Source organism: Quercus robur, chromosome 2 (genome assembly GCF_932294415.1).
Source record: "Quercus robur chromosome 2, dhQueRobu3.1, whole genome shotgun sequence".
NCBI lineage: Eukaryota > Viridiplantae > Streptophyta > Magnoliopsida > Fagales > Fagaceae > Quercus > Quercus robur.
In genome coordinates this window covers 70,332,279-70,347,378 of record NC_065535.1, presented here as the reverse complement: position 1 = coordinate 70,347,378, position 15,100 = coordinate 70,332,279, and the positions used below count along the sequence as shown (strand labels likewise).

Below are 15,100 nucleotides of genomic sequence, written 5' to 3'. Positions count from 1 at the left end.
GCCCCGGGTCCACGAATCCACCTAGCCGATGAATTAAGAGATATTTCTGCAACTTCTGGCCACGTGGTACTCTCTGATGTCACGATGACCGAAGTGCGCCTTTACGAGGTTCTTTAATCTTGTGGTTGCAGTTGATGTTGGAAGTTGAGCCAAGACCACTTTGTCTGTAGTGCTCCTTGGGACGCCGCATGAGTTGACTACCATCATCTTGTCTTTTCAAATAAATAGGAGGGAGAGATGGTTGCTTTATATATAACACCCCTTCTTTCAGTTTTCTCTCACATCACGCTTCCCATATTCGGAGCTCTCCTTTCTTGGCATAACATGTTGAAAGCGAGGGTTGGGAATAAAGAACTTCCTCCGCCGCAGAAGCGCCGTGTCTTCATGAGGCTTATAACAGTAAGGCATGGGCACAGGAAGCACAAATTCAGGAGAGTACTCCATCTCCACCGAGAGGGAAAGGAATCTTCCCCTCTTTTAGTCAAAATCCGAAGCAGGTTCTGTCCATGCCAGAGTTTTGGTGCGGCAGAAGAAGGGTTTTCCTCCATCAGCGCCTCTGCTTTGCGGTAGGCGTATATTTAGAGAAAGCCCCATCACCTTCAACTCCCTACACCTTTTCTTCAATGGTGTCAGGTTCAAGTTGGGTCTCTTTGGCTGCCTGAGTTATGGGCATGTAAGGGTGTGGGGGAAGAATAAGGTCTCGGAGCTGTAGCCAATCTCTCCTCCGACATACCTTCTCGGCTTTCTCCAGCTTTCTTGTATTTTCTTTTCTTGCTTATGTAGTAAGCTTTGACGTGGGCTGATTCCAGCTTTTCATTTGTACACTGTACTATTTCTTCATCGTAATAAAAACGGAAGTTGATTTACATGTTTTAAGCGTTGATCTAATGGGCAACACAACTTTATGAACGAATGTGCTCTATGTATGTGTTGCTTTGAGAATATTTGTGATAAAGCTACTTTGAAGCATAATCTAATCAAATCTCATCTGTCAGCACTATCAGGCATTATACCGATAATTTGTAATAAATCAAACTTAAGAAACTAACCGGGATATCAGTTGGACATTCTGTGATAAGCGCGTGAATGTCGTCCAAGTCTGATGATTTATAAATAATCCATCCGAGCAGTCGACTGGGAGTTAGGGAGCTCCGATGGCGCTTTTGTGTAGTTGGTTTCCCCAGAGGTTTGGGTCCGAGGACCATGCAAGGCCTTAGTTCTGTCCAAAACTTGTTTGCTTCTTTTTAAGTAGTTGGTTTCCCCAGAGGCTTGGGTCCGAGGACCATGCAAGGCCTTAGTTCTGTCCAAAACTTGTATGATTCTTTTTAAGTAGTTGGTTTCCCCAGAGGCTTGGGTCCGAGGACCATGCAAGGCCTTGGTTCTGTCCAAAACCTGTATGATTCTTTTTAAGTAGTTGGTTTCCCCAGAGGCTTGGGTCCGAGGACCATGTAAGGCCTTGGTTCTGTCCAAAACTTGTATGATTCTTTTTAAGTAGTTGGTTTCCCCAGAGGCTTGGGTCCGAGGACCATGCAAGGCCTTGGTTCTGTCCAAAACTTGTATGATTCTTTTTAAGTAGTTGGTTTCCCCAGAGGCTTGGGTCCGAGGACCATGCGAGGCCTTGGTTCTGTCCAAAACTTGTATGATTCTTTTTAAGTAGTTGGTTTCCCCAGAGGCTTGGGTCCGAGGACCATGCGAGGCCTTGGTTCTGTCCAAAACTTGTATGATTCTTTTTAAGTAGTTGGTTTCCCCAGAGGCTTGGGTCCGAGGACCATGCGAGGCCTTGGTTCTGTCCAAAACTTGTATGATTCTTTTTAAGTAGTTGGTTTCCCCAGAGGCTTGGGTCCGAGGACCATGCGAGGCCTTGGTTCTGTCCAAAACTTGTATGATTCTTTTTAAGTAGTTGGTTTCCCCAGAGGCTTGGGTCCGAGGACCATGCGAGGCCTTGGTTCTGTCCAAAACTTGTATGATTCTTTTTAAGTAGTTGGTTTCCCCAGAGGCTTGGGTCCGAGGACCATGCGAGGTCTTGGTTCTGTCCAAAACTTGTATGATTCTTTTTAAGTAGTTGGTTTCCCCAGAGGCTTGGGTCCGAGGACCATGCAAGGCCTTGGTTCTGTCCAAAACTTGTATGATTCTTTACTTGCTTATTCTTCCGAAGGTTTTGCTCCTCGAATAAGGTGGAGGAAGTCGGCCTGATGTTTGAAGCCCCTAGGCTTGCCCATGTCGTTGACACCGTGGAACGTAGCCCCTAGTGGGAGCCTATGTTGGAATAGCAACAATGTGTCGCCGGTGATACGGGCGTCCTCATAGTCCCTTGTTCGACAGAAACTCAACCTCGCCACCGCTCGAGCTAACACGCAAGCTTTCCCACAGACGGCGCCAATTGTAGGCACACGATTTGCGTTGAACCACAGTTGAGTTGGGTTCGCACGTAAATGGGCCCATACAATATCATTTGTAGAGAGTGGGATCGAAAGGCTAAGTTGTGTTTACCCGCTGTGGTTTTGTTAAGATATTTATGCATGGTTCCAGTGTATTTTCCTCTGAAGCCCTTTCTTCTTTTTTCTCTGGGACTGGAGGAGCCTCCTCTTTAGGTTACATATTTTTTCTTTTATACTCGCACGCGTTCAATTTCCTTCGTCCACGTGTAGGGTCGACCCTTTTAAGACTGATACTTGTCCCATCAGTCTCAGACCTAAGTCGTCGAGAGTTGTTGATAAAGTTCATGGATAAGGTTCTGTTAGGCGCAGAGATATGCATGGGAAAGGTGGCCAAGGAAGCCTCTCTTAGATATTTTAGATTTCCCCTTCGGGCACTCCCCTTCGGGCACTCCCCTTTACCTTTCTGCCCTTTTTCTTGGGTCAGCCGAGGACTGCACTGTCCTCGGCCGCTTCTCCGGGCCAGTTGGGCCACCTTATTCTTGAATTCTGACCATGACCCTTTTAGGCTTGGGCCTTTGGACCCTTCATCAGCAAATGGGCCTGGTCCGTCTATTACTGGACCCCACACTTTTCATATGGATTTATTTTTGGTAAGGAAAATGTTAACAGGTCCGTTAAGGATGATTTATTGTAAGGTATACTTAATAAAAAAAAATGTTTAAATAAATGAAATGATTAAAAATAGTAAAAAAAAAAACAAGTAAAGCTCAAAAAATTGGCTTTATTAGTTTTATATCTTATAAAATTGGTCAAAAATCTAACAAAAAGTTAACTTTATTAACATAAGATTATTCCTTAAGGACAAACATGACACTTTTTTTTTTATTACGTCTAACAAAAAAAAGAAACCCCACGTCTTAAAAAATTGGTTAAGATAATATTTTCCTTCATGCCCGGTATTTGTTGCTATATCCTCTCATATATATATATATATATATTTTTTTTTTTTTTTGGGTAGAAATCCTCCGCAAAATAGAGTAATGTCTATTTTCTATATATATATATATACATACAAAATTCTTTTAACCCTTCCCCCAGTCCCTGCGTGGTGCGTGGTGCGTGGTGCGTGGTGCTTCAATGATTCTAAAACCCAGACGCGGCAAATAACATGATACACATTAGAAAATCCTAAAACCCCGCAACCAACATGATACACATTCCTTCTTGTCTAAAACCCTAAACCTTAACTTCCAAAATTTAGAGCTTTCACTTCCCACAACCTCCTTCAATGGCGGAACCAAATTCAACCTTCAAACCCATCAAACCGAAGCTCAAACCCAAACCCAGAACCCCAAAACAAACCCCAGAATCGAAGTACTGGTCCTCCTTCAAAACCCACCAAATCCCAGACCTCATCTCCTCCATCACTTCCCTCACTTTCTCTCCCTCTCCTCCTCACCCTTTCGCCGCCACTCACTCCACTTCCCTCAAAATCTTCAATCCCCAAACCCTCTCTCCTTCCTCCACCATCTCCTCCTTCTCCGACGTCGTTTCCTCCGCCTCCTTCCGCTGTGACGGCCTCTTGATCGCCGCCTCTGACCTCTCGGGTCTAATCCAAGTGTTCGATGTAAAAACGCGGACCCCACTTCGTAAACTCAGGTCCCACACACGCCCGGTACGTTTTCTCAAATACCCACTTCATGATAAGCTCCATTTGGTCTCTGGTGGCGATGATGCTGTTGTTAAGTATTGGGATGTTGCTTCTGAAACCCCACTTTTAGAGCTTTTGGGTCATAAGGACTATGTGCGTTGTGGTGATTTTTCGCCTGCTAGTCATGAAATGTGTGTCACTGGGTCTTATGATCATACGGTTAAGCTTTGGGATGTGAGAGTGACCGGTTCGAAAACGGTTATGGAAGTTAACCATGGAAAACCAGTTGAAAGTGTGGTTTTTTTGCCATCTGGGGGGTTAGTTGCTACTGCAGGTGGGAATTCGGTTAGGATCTGGGATTTCATTGGAGGTGGGAAGATGGTTTATTCAATGGAAAGTCATACCAAGACGGTTACTTCAGTTTGTGTAGGGAGAGTTGGGAAGGAGAATGTTGAGGAAGGGAGGGAGCATAGGGTTTTGAGTGTGGGATTGGATGGGTATATGAAGGTGTTTGATTATGGGAGGATGAAGGTCACACATTCTATGAGGTTCCCTGCACCACTTATGTCAATCGGGTTTTCACCGGATTGTGGGGTGAGAGTGATTGGCAGTTCGAATGGGGTAATGTATGTTGGGAAGAGAAAAATGAAGGAGGAGAATGTGGAGAGTAGTTTGAGAAGCTTTTGGAGTTTAGGTGTGGAGCAGGAGAGAAGGGTTATGAGGCCTTCATATTTTCGGTATTTTCATAGAGGGCAGGGTGAGAAGCCTAAGGAGGGGGATTATTTGGTTATGGGACCAAAGAAGGTGAAGTTGGCAGAGCATGATAAATTATTGAAGAAGTTTAGGCACAAGGAGGCATTGGTGTCGGTGTTGGGCAATAAGAATCCAGAGAATGTGGTGGCAGTGATGGAGGAATTGGTGGCAAGGAGGAAATTATTGAAGTGTGTTGAGAATTTGGATAACGAGGAGCTTGGGTCGCTGTTGATGTTCTTACAGAAGTATTCTACAGTGCCAAGATTCTCAGGTTTGTTGATGGGATTGACAAAGAAGGTTCTTGAAATGCGGGTTGAAGATATCAGAGCTTCTGAGGCCTTGAAGGGTCAAATTAGAAACCTTAAGCGTTCTGTTGAGGAGGAGATACGTATACAACATTCTTTGCAAGAGCTACAGGGTATCATTTTTCCTTTGCTTAGGATTGCTGGAAGGGGATGAAACTTTATTGCCTTTTTGGTTTTTTATGAGGTAGTTGTATTATTTGTTGCTTGCAGCTTTCTTATCATGACAATAGATGTTATGCAATTTTGTTTGTGTTTCTATTATTTCGTTTTGTAATTTTTTGAGGAACTATTGTTACTCGATGAGATTATCATATATCATATCAAGATCGTTCTGAACCTAGTGAAGCTTTTATATGCTTCTGTTATTGTGTTGTTCTATGTTCTCAGAATACACATACATATACGTGTTATGATTGTTTTGTGTGATTTATATATATATATATATATATATATATTTGATAAGTAAGAAGAGAATATTATTAATAAAAGATAAACAAGAGAAACACAAAGAGTTCACGGTAGTGAAAAAAAAAAAAAAAAGGGAACAAAAAGACAGGAGCAACCCTAATCTATTCTAATAGATGAAAGGAAGTCCAAAAGGGTAGAACAATCCAAATATCCCCAACAACGAGACCAATCAAAGAGGGTCCACTGGCAATACTCTAATAACTGAACCATAGTTTTCCCCTCATCCTCAAAAGTCCGTCGATTCCATTCAGTTGAAATAGTCCACATTAAACAACCTGGAACCAAATCCCAAATGTCAGAGCTATGCTTCCCAAACCAAATCCCAAGCCAATGATAAACAGTGATTTATCTATTATATTATCAAAGGTCAGTTTTTGCATTTGTATTTTGGTAATGCCATTGCATGTTCAGTATTTGAGCTGTTGATGGGAAGCTTTAACATATATGTACCGACAAAGTAGGTTAAATTTATAAACTGTTTGGGTGTTTTATCTTCCAAGTATTTTCCAGTATTAAATTTGCAATTTATGTTCCATTTACATGAATTCCAGATACTCTCTCATGCAAGACTGGCAGTTTTATTGCTAAAGTAGAGTTATATATTTGATTGTGAAAAATGCCAAGACACCTCCTAAACTTTGGACTAGTGGCCAAAACACCCCTGAACTTTTATTTTAGCCAAATTATTGCTTAAACTTTACACACTTGCCAAATTGAGCCATCTGTCAAGTTTGCTGTTTAAATCACTAACGTCACTCAATTTAGTTTGGATTTAGACTTAGTTAAATTGAATTGAGTTATATTGTCAGATTTAGCCGTGGTAGACATAAGAGCTGCAGTGTAAATGGGCACAACTAGGTTGATCTTCCATCGTAGGTGACCTTGCATTAGGATCTGTTCATCAACTTTTGTGTAAGCAGGGATGCATGTTAAGATGGTTTGGTTTTTATAAGGCACTCCCTTCATTAATGAGGCAGTTGTCTCCATCATAAAAGAAGGCTTAGAAATTAAAACCCATAAGAACTGTCAGTGAATTGAATTCTGAATCCATTCCAGTTTTGATTAGTTTGATAACTGTGTTTTCTTGTTGGGTGTAAAGCTTGATGATTTTACTTTGATTTGAAATTTGGGGTTTATGGATATGACCCGAATGCCTGTGATTGAATAAGTGACCTACTTGTAGCTGGAGTGTGTATGGGTCTCTAGGTTTTGGCATTAACTAAGAGTAAGTTCCAATCTAGTTGATTGTAAAAATCATAAAATCTTCTTTTCCAAGTTACATATAAAATCTGTGCAAACTATCTTGGGGAAAACATGACCGATTTGAATGCCTAATGTAAACTTGGTAGCCATCAGGATTATAATTGCAATTTGAAATGAGCTTTCATATGTGGACTGTGTTCATATCCCTTCATATGTGGACTTTGTTAATAATATGATTTTTTTTTTTTTTTATGGGATGATAATATGAATTTTTTTATAGCTTGTAATTATTTTAATTTTAAGTCTATGTATGCTGCTATACAGATTTCCCCATTTTTTTTAATAAGTATGCATCACTTGTCAAATAAAAATAAATAAAAGATGCTTAAAGGAGTTACTCTTCAAATCTATGCCAGCAGTTTGGTTTTGTGTTTACAAGAATTGATTATTAAAGAATTCTCTTGGCATTGATCGAATCCATCTTGTTGCATTATCAGCCTTTTTACAGTTGAGCTCAACTCTCTTCTAGTATTAAGTTAATTTATTGTAAACCTCTTGGTATAATTGTTGGAGAGTCAAGCCATCAGAAATTGTCCAAATCTGCAAAACCTTCTTAAAATGTAGATCTTAAAGGATGCAAGACTTTTCTTTTTCTTGCCCCATTTTCAATGAGAATCATGTGTTATAGTGGTGAAAAAAGTTGTTTATTGTCACAATCATGTTGTTATGGCTTCAATGACTATAAATTCCTAGCAATTGACATGTACTTTGATTTCCTGGTTTGTGTTACAGACCTTGGATTTTGTGGTGAGTGAAGTAAGAAATCAGGGTCATATTGTTATAAACTAACAACTAGGGTGCATATGGTGGTAAAACCTTAGTGGGAAGTATTAAACAGATCTAGGAGAAGATAGAGAAACTCCCAAAAGTTGAGCAAGCATTTGTAATTCAGCAGGAATTATTATATGTATTTGATTTGAAGATTGCTTTCTTTGTTGAAAACGTGAACCTTGAATGGTTTCATGTTGAATTTCTTTTGCAACTCTTGTATAAGTGACAAGAGGTTCTTATCTTATGTATTTAACAAGCAAGATTTCTAGTAGGAACTTCTGTTGTTTCCATTCATGAATCGCATTTGGAGGATTTTTCTTTTTATGGTCATCTTTTGCTTCAAAACAAGCTATGAACCTGAAATGTATCCTAATTCCATATAATCAAATGTACAAAGTATACTCAAAACACTAGTACATCATTACCAAACCAATTGGTATATAAAACAACCATTAGAGCATTTGTCCCCAACTTTTGTCAAGATTACAAAACATGATTCTAAATTAGAAAAACAGCATCCTAAGCTAGAAAAATGGCTCGACTATGTGCACCATGGATCCAGATCCTCGAGTATGCATTTAAAGGGTGAGATTCAATTCAAATAAATCTAAGGCCTACAATTTGCCATCTCATCTAAAAGCATCTTCCAGAGGAGAGGGAGAAGAAAGGTAATCTCTCATTGCCGACAGAGGTGTCATGGTCGGCAGAGCTTGGCGGTTGTGGTCATTGCAGTCGTGGAAGAGTGGGTGACCAGATGGAGCCGGGTTTGGTAGTGCTGTTGCCGCTGGAGCTGGTTGCCATGGTGGTGGTGGGACTGTTCATGGTCTGGCAGCGATAGTGGTGTGGCTGCAGATCTTGAGTTTCAGTCCTATTACCCATATAGTTAAGATTTCGTATTACTACTCCTACTTGGCTGTACTCCACAGGCTTTGTTTCATGGCATCCAAACCCCACCACCTCCTCCCCCTACCAAACTGTATAATTTCTCAACTCTCACTTTCTCTCTCTCATTCCCTAGTAGTAGTGAGTAATATTTCTTAACTATCTTTATTTCTCAGCAGCAGCAACAACAGTTGCATCAAAGAGGGCAAGGGCAATGACCACTGACTCTTCTTCTTCGTCTTCCTCACCCATCAAAGACGCTTTCACCAAATACACCCAATATCTCAACACCCTCGTACGTATTTCTCTCTCTCTCTTCTTTACTACTGCTTTATTACTTTTTGTCAAATCCCTCATTGTCTAATGGACTGACATGCCCATTTCCAATGAGGGTTTTCAACTTAAATTTTTGTTAATATTTTAATGGATACACACCTGCCCAACAATGGTTTCTCAGCTACACCTATATATAACTTATTTTATTCTACTAATATTTATTAATATTGCATATTTAGTCTAATAAGACTTGGTCAGATGAGAAGAGATAGATGAGCGAGAAACATGCTGTGAATAGAGAGAGGAGTGGGAAACGGAGAAGAGAGAAATAGAGAGAGAAGAGGGAGAGATGGAGAACTGAGACAGAAGAGAGGAGACAGGGAGACCAAGAGGGAGAAAAAAAATAGAGAACAGGGAAAGTCAGAGGAGAGAGACAAGTGGGAGATAATAAAAAAATAGAAAATAATAATACAACCTGTGAACAGTAGCATATATGCAACCTTACTATAGCGGGGAGGGGAAAAATTTTTGGTTTCCAAACCTGGATGTGGAGCAATTTTAAGGATTTAGATGCTAAAATAGCAATTGGGGGGTTTTTACACCCCCAATGCTAGTGCTGTTATCAGATAGGGAAAAAAAAAGGTTCTGACTTTTCATGTCATAGCACTGGTTTGTTGGTAAAGTCTAGTGGCACTCATCATTGTACTTTCTTATCCTCCATTATAAGAAGACGAGCATTGTCTTTGATTGAGGAAGGGAGAAGAGTATTGGATTAGCTTAGGTCCAAAGTTTCATACTTTCATATATTGCTCTTGCAGGGAATAATGCACTTTGAAGTTTTGAAAGAAAATTAAGAAACTTGATTAATAGAGGAACTGCTATCTACAATTTACTAGTATTACTGGTTGGTATTGACTTTTGGGGACATGACTTCCTAGGGTGATTGAGTTGGTTGCAGAAAATTTTCACAGATTGTGGTTTTAGTGATTTGTCATTTACCTTCTACAAAAGTAGTAGGTGGAAACCTTTATGGAGGGGTTTGTACCTGGAATGGAATGTCTTTGCCAAGCAAAAATTATACTTAGTTGAATTCTGCTGGTTCATGGTCTGTAGACTATGGAGTTAGTATTGAATACTGTTATGATGTAAGGGGTGAAGGTCAAAACTGGAATGGAATGATTGAAGTAGTTTGAGTTAAGGGTGGGTGTCAAAACTCAAAGGCATTTAACTTTTCCTTTCCGTCTTCTCTTATCTTACCATAGCAGTAGGAATAAACATTGTTCAAGAGGCTACATGTATTGGAATTATGCCAAAGTGATGATTTTGCTAAGTTCATCACGCAGAATAGCTGCTGAACTCTGCCACTTCCACCTCTAATCTGGGGAAATCAGGGTTTGGGTTTGATATAGAAAGGGCTAGAGACAATTACAGTTTGCTAGTGGAAATTATCCTGAATAAAATTAAGAGTTTAATTGACTTATAGTTTGTTTTCAGATCTGATTTAATATAATCTTTAGATTGATGAGAGAGAGAAAGATTAAAGGGGCAAGTCAGAGTAATAGAGAGATAATAAGGAAATCATATGATACCCTGAGTTGTCAATTCTCAATAATTTATCTACCACATACAGCCAGTTACCTTGCAGGTTTATTGGACCAAATAGTCTTATTGAATTGAGTAAGGGCAAAAAGACTAGTTTTGGGGTACCATTCTGCGTAATTCTTCTCTGACCAGCCCATTGCTACAGCATCAGTTGAGCTGAACTATTCATTTTTGATAATTATAGAATTTATCCAGCAAACTCTAATTTCTTATTGTTATACCACTCAAATAAAAAATGTGGCTTGAATTATGATGATGCAAGGATCCAACGGTTAATGGTCATTTTGTGGTCATTGTCTTGATTGTAAGATGCAACCTGGATGCTAGCCTGAAACTTATGCATTTAGTTGCTTAAATCAATGAATATATATATATATATATATATATATTGTTTGGCCTAGAAATCAGAAAATTAACTATAATAAGGAGGTTTATGTGGCTGATATTATTAGGTTCTCCAACAGAGCTTTGTATGGGGAAGACGATAGATGGCGGGGCTTTGGTCTACACCTGAGGTTCAAAAAAAGAAAATATTTGATTGATGGTTGAAAAGAGAAGGAAAAGAAATATAATAGAACATTTTTAAAGACCCATAAACTATGTAAGACTTACTTATTAATAAAAGAAAATCGGTGGCACATAACTATGGTCTATTCCCAACAATTGTAAAATTAATAAATACTTGACTCTAGAATAACCAAATAAAATATAAATAATAATAATAACATGGAAACTTATTCTTAGGCATTGCCTTAACCTTAGGCTTCTTAAGAGGATATTCTTTCTCTAACCTAGCTATGGTTGCATCATCATTTGGGATTGTTCAGAAGATTCACTTATTTCAGCTATTAGCAAAAAGATGTTGGGGCTTTCCATTTGTAATAATTATCGGTCATGCATCATCTACTTTACTTTTCTGTCAAGATTACTTGAAATCTTTATTTGTTGATCCAATTTATGCAGTCTTATCCTTGATGGTCTGCCGCATTGTGTGCCTAATATGTGGGTTGTCAATTTATGCGTGTAAACAGCATGAGGAAGTGAACAATGTGGGAGTTGTAGGGTAAACATTGTATGGTAGATCATTGTTGTCAAGCACATATCCTAACTTTTGCTGCTTGATTAGGCGCTGTGTTTATGTTAATATAATGATAATAACTGTTAGAGTGGATGTGGATATTGCATGAAGTTGTATATATGCATTGGGTGTACTGGGCCTGTGCCTCTTCTAGCACTTTTTAGTGACATTAAAAAATAAAAAATTGTGAGAAGCTAGATCACTCTACAAGATGTGGATACATTCTGCAATGTAAACACTTCTTCTAGATTCTTGGATAATAAAAATTACTGCCATTTGAGGTTTGCTACAATTTATTGGCACTGCTCATTATATTAACTATTAATTAAATCATATTGTCTTTGTAGAATGAGAAAAGTGAAAGAGTGGTGAAAGCAAGTCATGACATCACTGTCAACAGCAAAAAGGTCATATTTCAGGTACACAGGTAATGAGTTCATTTTTCTTTCTTTCTTTTTTCAGTGGGTTTTTTTTTTTTTTTTGGTGGGGGGGAGGAGGGGGTTCAAATTCCAAGTGAGACATCTTGCCTCTTTAGTGTTGCATGCTTTAATTTGTTTTCAATATGCCTTCTTCTGATTACTTGCATATATATCTTTTCCTAATTACAACAAATGGTTGTATCACTTAGCCCAGGAGAAAAAAGGGATCTGTTGTTTCACTTCTTACTATCTTTCTGGGTTTGGTTTGTTCTTACAGTTTGTTCCTTACAAATTTTAGTAGGATAATACCTGATCTAAGTGATGTGGCAATTTATCCTTACATTAGGTCTTCACTTATCTTGTTAGTATTCACTAACATGTTGGTGTTATAATTTCATATTAAACAGAATCAGTAAACACAACAGAGAAGAAGTTTTGGAGAAGGCAGAAAAGGACATGAAAGCTGTGACAGATCAGTATATTTCTCAACTAGCGAAAGAACTGCATGGGACTGATTTCTGGAAGCTAAGACGAGCATACTCAACTGGGGTAGCCTCTTTGTGTCCTAACCTATGAAGGCCTGAAATATATAACTAAGTTGAATCATTTATGCGTGGCTGGTTGCAGGTACAAGAGTGCATTTTTCACTACAAGAAACCTGAACTTTTTTGACCCTTTTTTTTCAAGGGTTCACTAAAGTTTGTCGAAACAAACACTAATGTGACACTATTACTAGACTTATTGAGTACCTTTGAAATAAGCTAACACAACTCTTGAATGAGAAAGCATAGTGAGTGTACACTCAATTAAGTGCCTGTGCTTCCTCTCAGCTACCCCATTTTGCTGAGGTGTATGGGGGCAAGTGAATTGATGGACAAGACCATGAGATAAGCAGAAATTTTTGAAAGCATTAGAAATGAACTCACCTCCTTTGTCAATTCTTAAAATCTTGATCTTTGTATCAAGCTGATTTTCAACAATGGCTTTAAAGTGCTTAAAAACATCAAAAACATCTGATTTGAACTTTAACAAATAAAGCCATTGAATTTGGAGTATTCATCAACAAAAATGACATAATATTGAAAATCATTAACTGAGGTGACAGGTGCTGGACCCCATACATCAGAATGAATCAATTCAAGAGGGTTAGAGGCTTGAAAATCAGATTTAGTAAAAGGAAGCTGATGCATCTTTCCATTTAAGCAATGTTTACAATGAGTGATAGAATCACTATGGTTAAAAGTACAAGATACATCAATAGAAGATAGTGCTGCACTAAAGCACTTTGTTACTAGGGTGTCCTAACCTATGTTGCCACAACCGCTTATTAACTCTATTTACATGAAAGGCAGAAGGTGTTTGATGAAATTGTGCAGATTGAGATGACTGTGGCTGTGATGATGATACAGGATGTAAAGGAGGTGACTTGAGGAAATACTTTGAGTAAATAGGATAGACTCCATTTTCACTCAAGCCCCTGTAAAGGAGTCTTCTTTTAAGAATATCCTGGATTTTAAGTTTATTGGCATCAAAATGACAAAAACATTTGTTATGAAGAAAGAATTTATGAATAGAAAGTAAATTCATAGCAATTCTAGGAACATGAAGGACATTTTTGAGCATAAAGTTGTGATATTTGGCATGTAGAGTAGCATTACTTATGTGATTGATTGGTAGAGTCTGACTACTTCCCACAGTGACTTGTTTAGGTCCTTTGTACTGCGATTGAGTGAAAGGTTGTTAAGATTGGCTGTAAGATGATCAGAAGTGCCTGAATCAGCTAGCCAGGGGTCCTAATTGTTGGTAATAGCTGCATTGGAAGCACTGGCCATGGCAGCAAGCTTAGTAGGTGGATTCTTGCCTTGGTAAGCAAAATCCATCCTATGATAGTAATCTAAAGCTTGATGTCCTAATTTCCCACAAATCTGGCATGATGGACGATTGGCTTTGAAATTCTGAGAGGGATTGTGATTCTGATAACTCTAAGGAGAGTAATTTTGAGATGCCTGAGAAGTAAAAGGCTGACCTCCATTATTGTTGTATCTACCTTCTCCTCTTCCTTTGTTAGAGTTGTTTCTACCCCTTCCTCTACCAGAACCATGACTTTGAGACTGATTCTGAAAGGTGTTATTAGGTTTACCATTAGAGGCAAACATAGCAAAAGAGTGAGAGACTAGATCTGAGTGTTCACTCATTGCTTGTTCCTCACTTTAGAGCATGATAGCAAGTTGCTTATAGGAGATAGGATCACTCCTAGTTCGAATTGCAGAACAGAAATGTGCATATTCTTTAGGGAGTCCTCTTAGCACAATACACAATAATTCTTCATTATCAACTATGACTCCCTCAACAAGGAGTTTGTCTCTAGTAACTTTGATTTTTTGCAAGAAATTGTTTACAGAATCATTGTCTTTCTTGAGACTTTGAAGCTCAAGCTTCAGATTCAAGATATTAACTCTTGAAGTAGAGGTGAGCCTTTGCTCTTGAGTGTTCCAAACCTCTCTTGAGCTTGTGATTCCAACAACAAGTGAGAAGACTTGTGGTGTTAGAGTGGAGTTTATCAAAGAAAGCAAGGCCTTATCCTTGATCTTCCAAGCCTAAAACTCAGGATTCACAATTGAAGTTGAATTTCCAGTAGAATCAAGAACAAAAGGAGAAGGCTTTGAAGCAGTACCATTAATATGCTCGATCAAAGAGTAGGCTTCCAGTATTGTAATCAACTGGTGCTTCCATGGAATGTAATTGGTGTAGTCTTAACTTGATTGACATGAGGTTTGACATGTTAGACAATAACAATAATGGAGATTGAGCTGGTAATGAATGAGGGATTGTTAATGAGTAGTATGTGAGGACTGAGCAGTATCTTGAGGTGTTGTTGAATGAGTAGTATGTGAGGACTGAGTAGTATCTTGAGGTGTTGTTGAAGCCATGGATCAAGGGCTCTAATACCATGAAAGATTATAAGCTTGCAAAAAAGGTTCAACAATGGCCGAAAATAACAGTTTATTTATTTATTTTTTATAATTAAGAAAGATGTATATTCAAGAAACTAACTCATGAAAACATAAGGCAGAACAAAGAGTACAGAGAAAGAAACAAACAAAAAGAAAGAAAAAGAAACAAGAAAACAAACGTAAAACAACAAAGAGCTAATTACAAAGGAGAGAACTAAGGAACAAATGGAGAGAATCACTAGAGGTGAGTCCCCAAGCCCTAGGCTAATCAAAGAGAGAACCACAAAAATAAGCAAGCAA

The 15,100-nt window shown here is 38.7% G+C and overlaps 1 protein-coding gene across 5 annotated transcripts; it reads left to right on the top strand.

The window, feature by feature from the left end:
• Positions 1-3,471: 3,471 nt before the first annotated feature.
• On the top strand, positions 3,472-12,784 carry LOC126714795 (protein SLOW WALKER 1-like). 5 transcript variants are annotated; one of them, XM_050415112.1, is made up of 5 exons: positions 3,472-5,271; positions 8,152-8,565; positions 8,651-8,766; positions 11,775-11,846; positions 12,254-12,784. In XM_050415112.1, exon 1 carries the CDS (start codon positions 3,667-3,669, stop codon positions 5,239-5,241), a length of 1,575 nt encoding a protein of 524 aa, XP_050271069.1. In that variant the 5' UTR covers positions 3,472-3,666; the 3' UTR covers positions 5,242-5,271; positions 8,152-8,565; positions 8,651-8,766; positions 11,775-11,846; positions 12,254-12,784. The 5 variants fall into 5 exon arrangements, with proteins under 5 accessions (XP_050271069.1, XP_050271066.1, XP_050271067.1 ...); XM_050415109.1 differs by having other exon boundaries at positions 11,775-11,854; XM_050415110.1 differs by having other exon boundaries at positions 8,648-8,766; positions 11,775-11,854.
• Positions 12,785-15,100: the final 2,316 nt, after the last annotated feature.